Genomic DNA, 11,406 nt, shown 5'->3' on the forward strand with positions numbered 1-11,406 from the left:
CATAAAATTTTCGTTCATCAAAATTTCACAGATCCCCCGGAATTGGTTACGTAAGCTCACTAAATTTATAGAAAACTAGACTATTTCTGTAACCAGCGAGTTGTATGCCGATACACTTAGCTGGTAACGTAGCTTTTTTATTCATTTAGTTAAGATTTCAATATACTGATAAAAAAAAATTTGAAGTTTTTGGGCCATATAAAGCATAAAGTAAGCAGTGTAGATAATATGGAAAAACGAATTAAATTGCCATTTGGACTTTGTTGAGATATTTGATTTAGCCCAATGTACCATGACCCGCGCCATACCCTGACAACAGTATTCGTATAACATTACAATGAATGGACCAGAGTAATATCATTAAATTTTAGATAAGTTATAATTCGTATTGTAGTTAAACTTGTGAAGTTTAACTTTTACATAAACCCGCTCTTGTCTTGAAATTAGCACACCCCTAGCACAAAACAAGGTACGTTTATACTTAGCTTCGACCTTAAACTACCTTGTGTGCCTCTACCAGTACACCTGGCCATTACACCATACGGGGGGGGGGGGGGGGGGCTAGCATAATAATCTAGAAGCAATCATCAATATGGCCTATTAGGGAAAGAACGCAGTTGATTTTGCGAGCGCCCTACACAGTTTTACTTGTTTTTCGCTTATTTTATTGGCACATTTTAGGACATTAAGGCTTGCACGAGTCCATGAACCTTCAATTGCTCGGATGGTAGGTGTCAATTAATACAAATTTTCAAGCACTATATATAAGGTACCTGTGCATTTCAATCAAGTAAACGTTCGCGTTGTGTCGTTTTCGTATTCTGCCACTTGGCCTTTACTGGCTCAACTCCGGCTCCCTAAATAGCCTAAATACAATACTGAGAATGTTTCTCGGAGCACATGGACTCGCGTCCATGGAAGTAAGCGTCTAAAAGTGGCTAGAGAAGATGTCCAGGCGCTTGACGACCTTATCATTCAATTGCTATCCTGGCTAATGGTAAAAATGTCACTATCCATCTCTAGTACACGAACTATGATACTTTCAGTGAACACTCAATATTGAATTATGACACAATTTATTTGTTGCACTCGTCGTACTTATATTACTATAGATAGCTCTTTAATCGTCGTATCGTACCTGTTGTATATGACATTGTCATCGGTCCGCACTTCGCTACCATTTTTCATTGAACATCGTGGTACATACGCTAAACTATATTGTTCAGTATAATTAATAATATCCAACACGATCGCGTTCCTTATGTCATCTGGGCATGTCTTTCTGTTTGCACTGAATATCCCCATTTGCATCGTGGATATTTATAGACACGACCGTTTGGCATCGACTAGATTCATTAATATTTTGGTTTTTACTCTATTTTTTGCGTCTTCATCATTTGCTTTCCGCTTGAGTTGAGTGACCATTAAATTATTGCAGGTTTTGCGAGATCTCATTTGTAGGCGTAACGCCGCATTACGTCCATTCACTAATAGCTCCATAGACTATAGAAATTGTTCACTCATTTGTCATTGTGTTAGCCTTCACGTTTCTACATCGTCGATCTGCCCCTTTCTCGCTTTACCTTGCCCTTTCCGTTTCGCCTGTTTTCAATGCCGCCATTAATATGGCGATGTACTTCTCGTCACTTGTGTAGTTCGCACTATGTTGCAATGCTATGCAGACGCGACCTCTCGTATAGTTAAATACAATGACAATGTTATATAATCGTATCACTATGGCTATGTAGCATCAGTGTGTGGGCACCAGCCGCAGACTTCGATCACGGAAATAATAAGAACAGCCATACTCGTGTCTAATCGATACTAAACGATGAGTGTACCCATGCACGGATGCCCACTTAGTACTCTGTCGCTTAACTCTATCAACATCATCATATTTGTTATAATTCATTGGCCACTTTAACACCGCCATTTCTTCGTCGTATATAGTTAGTGATTAAGAATGCTAGTACTTCGTTTGTTTATCTGTCTATAGTGAAAAATGGTCAGCTTCGCTGTCGAGGAGTGCAGCTAGTAGCTAGAGGCGGGTCGCCATTACGACAATGAATTATCCGCTAACGACAAGGTAAAACGTTGACCATTCGATACATGTAGAGTTGGCAGGCAGGCAGGCAGACAGGTTGAAAATTGCAGTGACCTAGCGGTTAGTGGAGAAGGCGCTGTCGAAGGCCGAAACTGAGGCAAAAGTGGGCGGCGCTCAAAGAGGTAATAACGCTTGTCGGGATAGAGGCTCCTTACCCTGGAGAAGACTGCTTCAACGACACGGCGGGCGGGCAACCTAAAATTGCAGTCGACTGCTGTGTGTTGGATAAACACGACGAAAAATGTTCAAGTGGTAACGTAATAAATAATATCACACACATTGTCAGGGTAGTGTTCTTTGAAAGTACGGTATGAGCGGTCTAACTAACGGTGCTCAAGCAGTAATACGTTTCTGTACAGCATCGCCGATCAGACACAATGTGTCATGCTGGCAGCCGCTCGAAAAATGCAGGGTTGACAATCTTTATTCGATAACAGTCTGCTTTTATTTATGCTAATCTGGTTGCAGAATCAGAATTCAAGAAAACACTATTGAATAAACGAACACCATTTACAATAACCGAACCAACTAAAAACAACGCTCACAAAAACAAACAAGTTGACGATGGCAGGCGGAACGCTTCGCTTCCCAATGTCTCTTTCTGTTTACGCATTCATGTATCTCCTCTCATGTCTGTCAGCGTGTGTATATGTATATATATGATAGATGTATATACAGATGTAAATATAGGTAATCGTATTTATAATTATGTACTGTGACTACTGAAATGTACAGGAAAAATTCGTAGGATAAGCAAGAAACAGGGGGGCTAGATTTCTCGTTGTCGGCTTCTGTTTTTTGCCTGACGATTGATAATTAGCCCCGTCACCCTCTAAGCGGTTGCCCTAATAATCAGAAAAAACTACCTCCAACTAATTAATGCATGTAGCTATTGTGTTTATATTGGCGACATATAAATAAAACATAAACAACTTGATTCGATTGCACTTCATCTCTCATACAACTACCTATATATAATAATTTCTTTCCTTCGCTCCATTTGTAGCCACTTCGCGCGGGCGCCCACTGATTTCAGTCTTTGCACCTTCGTTTTTCGGTTGTGTAGCCAGGCAGAGCAAAGCAAAATGACTGACATTGATGCTTCGTTGGCTGCTTTAGATTTGAGGTTGTAGAGCGTGAAGTTATACACAGTTGTTGTTTTGTCACTCTCATGACTGCGCGTCGTACGAAGCATGACTTCCTAGATGCGTTTTATGTGTATACCCATGTGCTAGATGTTTGCGGGCTTACATGACAGGAATGAATTATTTACACGGGTGGGGGTGGCTGGAGATTGTGTAGACTTATCCACTTATTTCTTTTTGTACACGTTTTGGAGCAAAAAGGGGACGAGGGAAGGCGGGATGTGTTTGATGATGCCTAACACCTACGTGGTAGTTGATCGCTTAAGCATGGATGCGTTTTGAAGGAGCTGCCTTTCCTTTCCGCAAATGCAACTGCTGGTTGAATGAAAATTGAGCCGGCCTGCGAGCGTTGTCGTTGGCCGCGCCCGCTATGTTTTACACACTTTGTAATACAGAACAGCGAGGCAGAAAAGAGGTCGACTACTCATACTGTTGTCGTTCCTAATGTCTTTGTAGAATCAACATACTATAATGTTATGACTATCTGTCCGTTTGTGTCTGTCGAAAGTGTCTCAAAGCAAAACAGTCGATGTTTCTAGTTGATCTGATCAATTTCATATTTGTCATTTCCGTCGCCTAATCTCTAAACCGAAGCGGTCTGACACGGAGCGGATGGACCTTGCGCAACCGGAGTCTCCGAGCGGGATGCATCGCCAGAGGGCGAATCAACATTGTCGGAGGAAGCCGCTTTACAATAGAATTTTTTGTGGGCTAAGTACGATGAGGCGTAATTGAATGATATGTCGCACTCATCGCAGCGTCGATCGCTATTTCCCGCTTCGCCAGAGTCAATAACGGGTGACGTTTTTTCTCTCGCTCTAATGCAGGAGGCGCTGGCTTCTAAAGTGACCACTGGACTATCGACCCGGCTTGTCGACTCCTTCAGGCCACTATCGCCGTTCGATGCTGAGGCGTTTTCGTCGTCGCTATCGGTCGACCGAAGACGTTTAACCAGTTCGTTGTTGTTGCGCAATGACAACAGTTCGTTCATTGCCGAGAGTTGAGCAGCTGAAAGCTGGGCGGCAGCAGCGGCCGCCAACGCAGCTTGTGCTGGAAGTCCTGAAAAGTTGGTTGCCAGTACAGCTGAAGGCAGACTTGACACAGACGCTGGCTGACCAGCAACCGATCCCATTTGGCCGGGAGCAAGCCCATTGGCTAGCACGTCGCGATGAATAAGCTTAATGTGACGAACAACGTTTCCTTTGTAGCTCGATGAATAGCCGCAGAAGTTGCACCAGTGATGCATTTCAGGCTTGGCTGGTGAATCCGGACCACTGCTCTGGCTGACAGGCTGACATCCAGCAGACGACGACAAGGCCTCCTTATTGGCCACCTCTGTCCGAACCGAGTCTCTTGGCGACGGTGAGCCGGGCCCGCCCTGCCGAGCTTCCCTATTCTCCGCCGTCCTGCTGCTGCCGCCGCCTGCTGGTTCGCGACTTTCCGCTGAAGACGGTCGGCTGCTACCCGAACTCGTGCTACTGCCTAAACCAACGACGGGGCCCGTGATTGATGCTACCGGGCCTAGTGTCAGAGCATTTACAAGCGTCGCCGAAGCCGAAACTGCAGCGGTGGCCGCGGCAACCGCATCTTCGCGCGCATCGCGTGACGCCTGATCTTCCCGTTCGACCTTACTAATCGAGCCGCTACGCTCCGAGCGCTCACCTTTCATCGTACTGTCGCCGCTGCTGTCCAGCGCCGGGCTTTTGGCAGCAAGGAAGTGGACAATGTTAGCGCCGGAAGGTGGCGGCGGGATGGGCTCACCGTTCTCACCGACGCAAACAATGAACTTCTCCTCATGGACCAGCGCTCCTTTGTCAACGTGTACTCGAACATGGGTCCGCATCCCACGTAACGTATGGCCTTTGTAGCCGCATAAGGTACACTTGAACGCTTTAATGCCGGCATGTGTTGCCAGGTGGCGCTGAGCTGCCGAATGTGACGCGCAATAGACGTCGCAGTAGGGGCACTTGCGTGCGCTGCAGGCGTGCGAGCGGAGGGGCTCCTCTCCGGGAAACGCCAAACGACAGCGGGGACACTCAAGTTCGGCTACCGGACGTGAGAGAACCCCAACCCGTACCGAGTTGGCCTGCAGGAGCTCACGCTTAGGACAATAGTACGTCTGATGAGCCTGAAGGTTGTTCAGGCTGGTGAACTTGATACCGCATGCTATACAGTAGAACTGAAACACCGGCTGAGGAGCAGTTGCTGGAGCAGACGTCTGTAAAAAAAAAATTGGGAAAAAATTGTATTGGAAATCGGGAATTTATTTAAAACGTAGGTGAGTTGGGACTTGGATTACAATACAACATAAAGAAAATTGCGCTTACAATTATATTTTTACCTCTACTGTTCTGCTACATATTCTGCATATCCATGAATGAGAAAAAGTTGAGCCTACGAGAATTGAAGAAGGTTGTCCCTGTGTCTGAGGCGTTCCAGGAGCACAAGGTGTTGCCGTCGTCGCCGGTGTGGAACTGGCGGAAAGTCGTCCTTCGCCGGATGAAGCTGTCTGCGGCGAAGGACTTCGCTGTCCGCTTGATAAAACTACAGCCTGCTGTTGGGTCACTGCCTGTGCCGTTTGTAACACAGGCGCAGTCCCGCACTCGCGAGCCGATGGCCTAGCAACCTCTTCTGGTACAACTTCAGAGCACTTGCGGTTGCGAGCCTTCACGTGAGGCCTACCCACACAATAGTGCTTTCTGTGAGCAGCTAGGCTTTCAGGTTTATGAAACGAGATGCCGCATTCACTACAACGTATCAACGCCTGTTGCAGGAGCAGCCAAGGCCCGAGTAGACAATAAACAAGGAAGATCAGTTAGTGTACTCCCAGAGGGAGAGCTCAGGACCGCAAACATTTCGTGAACACTAATAGAACTAGAAACAACATATACTTTTTAAAGTAGTCGAAAAAAAAGCTAAATATCCTTAGATACTACCTGCTTTAAGTTGGCGGAGCTGTTTGATAGATCTGCAGCGAGATCAATATCCTGGCTGACTGGAGTGCCTCGCTTGCTACCCAGGGTCTGTTTGAATGATAAATAAAAATTAAGTGCATCCATTTACCAATCTGCCGTTCTGTCATTATATTTTTAGCCTCCTTAAAACTTTAATTTCGAGAACTACGTCTAACTGAGGTCTATATAACAGAGGTTTAAAGCGAATACAGTCACAGCTCGTACTTACATTTGTGTCGTCTCTAGAGTTTTCCTTTTTGGGGGTTGTTGACAGATCAAGAGGCGCCGTGGCGCTGGCAACCTCCCCGCCTTTCCTACTAGCTACTCCTCCCAACGCATCCTTGAGATCAGCGGAAGACGACGTCGCTGTGGCCACCGACTCCTGATCACTGTCACGTGGGGTCGTTGTCGTTGCTCGGTCTGGCAAGATGCTTTCACTGGCGATTTCTTCGGCGTCACGGGCGGACGCAGGACGAGGCGAGAGTGTACCTCCTGAAGCGCCACCTGGCGACAGAATCGGCGCACACTCCGTCGTCCCGGCCTGCACGGGCACCAGACCGGAGCCGGGCACAAAAGCGCACGGAACTAAGACTAAAGGATTTGTTGAAATAGCAGCGAATAATGGCTGGTTCGCCAGCTGCGATGCCCCAACCATCGGCGCACCTGCACCGAGAACATTTACTGCGCTCATAGCAGATGCAGAAGGGAGAGCCCCCACGGGTGTTTTGGAGCCGCTGCTGGCACTAGCGCAAAGTGCCTGCGGAAGAACCGGGCCGCCGCTTCCCACCGTAACAGGTGCCGACGGTAACCCAGTCGGGACACCTGCTGGAGACGTACTCGCACTCAGTCCCGGCGAAGGGACGCTGCCCACACCAACCGCTGACGTCTGCTGCTGTTGCTGGTGTTGTTGCTGCTGCTGCTGCTGCTGCTTCTGCACAGCACGAGTATTACAGTAGAACTGCTTGTGAACGGTGTACGTTTTGAACGACGAAAACTGTATGTCGCAATCGGCGCAATAGCGTGCAGCGGCGGGCGTCGCTATAGGCGGGGCAACAGCGTCTTCCGGTGAGAGAACGTGAACTCGGAGATGTCGCGTCAGGCTGCCCTTCCGATCGGTCGTGTACGTGCAATGGGGGCAGGCGAAGACCCGCTCGGCGCAGCCAGCCGAACCGGTGCTCAGACGAGGGCTTTTAGACACCGGCCTCTCATCGGCTCCTGATGAATCGGGACTTAACGAACGCTTTTGGCTATTACCGCCAATAGCAGTGTGAGCTAGTGCGGGACTTTCCGGACACGAGACGATCATCTCGGTCGATAATGGAGGGCTCACCGATGACACTACCCCAAGAGAGGACGAAATAGATAATTTTCGGTCGACTAAAACAACATAGCAAACAATGTATATTACGATAGGTTAAGAGTAGCAGTACTAGTGATGGCTGATGAATTGTTTTCAATCACTACTCGAGATAATAATAATAATAATAAATTAGATGTCTTCTCTGCTGCTAAATAGATATATTTTATCGGTTACAGTACAGCCGTAGGCTGTGTCCTTCGGGTGAATAACTGCTCATAGTCGATATCCATATTTGCCGGGAACTTCATTCCCCGACTTCTTCCTTGACACCGCTAATCAAAAAAGCCCGCCAAGAAGTACTTTTGGTCGCATGCCAATCGATAATGAAAACAACTATCTGTTTCTGCGCAAATGGTTAGGCGAACAGTCAAACATTCGTCACCGCTTCCGACTTTCCGATGATGACGACCTACAGCATCTCACTCAGTGCATGGATTCAGGAACAAAGCAAACCAGCAAATACATTGATTGTAAGCTAAAGAAATGGAGATGTCGATCTAATCTAGTTGGGTACGATGCTTGTTCCTATCGACTCATCACAGCTAACTGAGGCACTGGACGGATGTTATCTGCCGGGATAATCACACGAACGCAGAACGAGAGAGATTGGCTCTCGACGTTATCGTGTTCTGTGAAGCAAGAGAACCTGCTAGAAGCCAACAATTGAAGTAAGCAGCAACAAAAAGCAGGACCAGCATAAAGAATTAGAGCAGCACTAAGGAAACAACTACTAGAAGGAAAAGTACAATAAATACGGAGAAAGAAAAATCAGGAAATCGTAAAAATTGCACGGAGATATTGCTGCTTGTGATGATGAAATTGGGTCTTGTTTGTTTGCATGCTGATGGTTCTAGTATGACAGTGCTTGTGCCACTCAAAATTGCCGTTCTGAGTCATGAGATCATGGACAGGCACACATAGCTAACTTAACCATATATTACGGATCGCAGACAAATTTCGTAACCACGGTTGTTGGCCTGAAAAGTTTTTCCGATTACTTGGAGTAATCGAAAGCTATACATCGAAATACCGTAAGTTATAGTGTATTCAATTTAACAGAACTCACAACAGATTTGAAATAATGCGTCTCGTTTGATTTTGTTAAAAAACAATGGAAATTTTCATCAATTAACGCCATAACGTTTCAGTAAACGAAATAATGAGTCTGTAAATTCCTGCTACGAAGACCTGTTAGCTCCCATGTTAATGAATGATCGCATTAACTATAAATAAACATACAATGCTCGTCGCTTGCCCGAAACAGGAACGAGAGAAGGAACAAATTTCGACTAACCACAGTAAAACTACAAGGATAAAGACCACTGCCCATATCTCCGTGTCTAAAGCATTTACGCATCACCAGCGCCACCATGGTCAAAAATAGAAGTTGAATATTGGTTCAAAGCGGGAGTGAGAAAGGGGAGGTCGATTTAGGGACATTGTAGTAGTTTCAATAATGATATCACCGCTCCAAGACGTATCAAGAGAGGCCGCCGAATAGAGGCCTTGCTGCTAAGCGCACTTTGCCCACTATGCCGTAACAGTTTGTCACGCTGTTCGTTGTTTAGATGGTTAGGTGATACGATGCGAACAATGAGTGATAAATAAGCGATATAATGTGTCTGCTTTCCATAGGATGACTCGTTTCGTCTGTCCCGCGTCTCGACAGGAGCGGACTGGCTCTTACGACACTGTTACTGCTAACATGGCCCCCACTGCCACTGCCGCTTCTACACTCGTCTGCATTGCAGGTAAAAGCACCTAAAAACGGCAACCTGTCACCCGAACAAGGGTCGCTTAACGTCAAGCTATTTTATTCGTACCGGATAGAACCAGCAAGGGAAGTTTGTTACTATTATAGCTATTAGAAAACACTATCAATCAGATTGTGATTATCAATCTCACTATTATACCCCGAAAAGAGATTGTTCTGTTGTGAGCGATATGAGTGCCGTAATGGTGTTAGTGAAAGTTGTCACTGGCAACAATGGAAAAAGCAACGCAACTCTCATGATGAACATGGATGCACATAGTTCAAATAGTACTTTCACTTCGTTTTTGATTAAAGAGAAAGTGGCACGTGAGAGCGTACTCAGCATAACTTAGAAATCGTCTGCTATTACGATATGATAGTACTGCTTGCGAAAGTTCGCCTGCAAAACATGCCTACAGCCGCCTACCAACTAGAATTATGTTTTTCATTGCCATTAGTAATGCTCTTTTTCCTGTTCCAGATTATTAAACTCCATCGATTTCTGTCGTCGGATGCTCTAATTCTACACATTTAGATAAATGCATCAATCCAGACGTATTCTATGGAGTTCGGCATTTTTATCATTTTCAGTGATTCCAATTTATTACTATCGCGACACAAGCGTCCTTCGGGACCTATCTAGATAATAATAATACAAAGATGAATATTATTCGTAAATAGAAATCCATCGAGAGGCCAGATAGGCGCTCATACGCATGAACGTGAACGCATATCTATTGGGTCGATAAGAATACTCCCCGTTCTCTCCCATCTCTTACCGGCAGTGACAGAATTCTTAATGGCACAATCGGACTTCTCGCTTGCCCCGTTCTGCCTTCTGGTATTTGGGGAAGACGCGACAATAGGCGAAGGCGAATCCGACGTCGTCGTTGAAGATGTGCTTGTCGCAGCTACTATTGAATCTTGTGGCGTGTGGGCCTTTTGAAAGCGCTGAGTGCAATAGTACGCTGTATGTGCGGCCAAATTACGGTGATTCTGGAAACTAATGCCGCAGTTTGTGCATCGAAACGCAGCTGTCGCAAACGAAAAAAACGTTATCTATCATTACTACTATATATATCCGGGCAAATCTTTGCTTGTTGTTTATCGTAGCGAGCAGGCGCTCATCCTTGGGCTTCTACCGAAAGAAAGTCGATTTTTTTTATAGGGAAAACAAACAAGATCATCGTGATGAAAAACAGGTGAAAATGTCGTTTTTAAAATTGAGCAAAAATTAGCCAGTATTGAATACCTCGGTGCTTGGCGAAGCGTGAAACGGAATTAAAAATTTGTCTTTTTTTTTACTCGAAATTGATTGTTTACATTACTACTAGTTTTCATGCGGCTTCCAAAACCTCCTACAAAATAATTTAAAGGGGTAAGTCAGAGATCCTTAATAGAATTTAAATTTACGTGGCTCAAAAATTAATTAAAGTGACTCAAAATTTTGGATTTGTCCATACAGAAATTAACGACCGTTCCGCAAAAAAAAATAAGTCAGTTCCTGGTTTAGATAAACCTGAACGGGTAGTCCTCTTTGCACTGTTTGGACCTTACTGTAGTTCTAGTTGTTTGTCTAAATGAAAGCTTTTACCTTCTATCAGTCGGAAATTTTATTCCGCTAGAACTTTTGCCAACATCGCTTAATGCACGATTTCGGATTTATTTGCGGACTGAGAAAGAATATTTGTCAGTAAGATATTAAAGTACATTTTTTTTTCTTCATTTTGTGTATACAGTCGTCTTCTTCACGAAAAAAGTTCCTAGAATCACCTTTTTTGGGTATACCATTAAAGGCTTGTTCCAACTAGGAGTCTAACCCTGGCGGGTTTACTGAACTTCTTCCAGCAAATCTATGAAATAGCATGACGACCATACAAGCAGTTATTAGCCTTAATAGTAGTCTTTTATCTTTTATTTTTTCTGTTGTCATATTTTGTAAACACTGAGGATTAAATTAGTGTGCTCTTCATCCATGTAACAACTGTCGAAATTCCCATCCCGGGCAAAAATATCCTTTCTGTTTGGATACAGTCTTACAAATAAGATATAGGGAAAATTTCGGATTTAGACGCCATTTATACGGACTA

The 11,406-nt window shown here is 45.0% G+C and overlaps 2 protein-coding genes across 9 annotated transcripts in view; one reads left to right on the plus strand and one right to left on the minus strand.

The window, feature by feature from the left end:
• LOC147754348 (uncharacterized) overlaps positions 1 to 11,406 on the plus strand; it is a 180,956-nt gene that overhangs the window by 20,951 nt on the left and 148,599 nt on the right. For both annotated transcript variants that reach the window (XM_086974154.1, XM_086974153.1), the window contains exon 2: positions 9,199 to 9,314. In XM_086974154.1, the coding sequence (XP_086830280.1) occupies positions 9,200 to 9,314 (115 nt within the window). In that variant the 5' untranslated portion in view covers position 9,199. The remainder of the gene's footprint in view (positions 1 to 9,198; positions 9,315 to 11,406) is intronic.
• ush (Zinc finger protein ush) overlaps positions 1,060 to 11,406 on the minus strand; it is a 186,830-nt gene continuing 176,483 nt past the window's right edge. For 5 of the 7 annotated variants that reach the window (XM_086974148.1, XM_022813465.2, XM_022813462.2 and 2 more), the window contains 5 exons: positions 10,096 to 10,350; positions 6,433 to 7,580; positions 6,186 to 6,272; positions 5,648 to 6,013; positions 1,060 to 5,467 (listed from right to left, as the gene is read on the minus strand). In XM_086974148.1, the coding sequence (XP_086830274.1) occupies positions 3,833 to 5,467; positions 5,648 to 6,013; positions 6,186 to 6,272; positions 6,433 to 7,580; positions 10,096 to 10,350 (3,491 nt within the window). In that variant the 3' untranslated portion in view covers positions 1,060 to 3,832. The remainder of the gene's footprint in view (positions 5,468 to 5,647; positions 6,014 to 6,185; positions 6,273 to 6,432; positions 7,581 to 10,095; positions 10,351 to 11,406) is intronic. The other 2 variants (XM_022813464.2, XM_086974151.1) reach the window with 2 other exon arrangements.

Source organism: Varroa destructor, unplaced genomic scaffold, assembly GCF_002443255.2.
Source record: "Varroa destructor unplaced genomic scaffold, Vdes_3.0 BEIS01000007.1, whole genome shotgun sequence".
NCBI lineage: Eukaryota > Metazoa > Arthropoda > Arachnida > Mesostigmata > Varroidae > Varroa > Varroa destructor.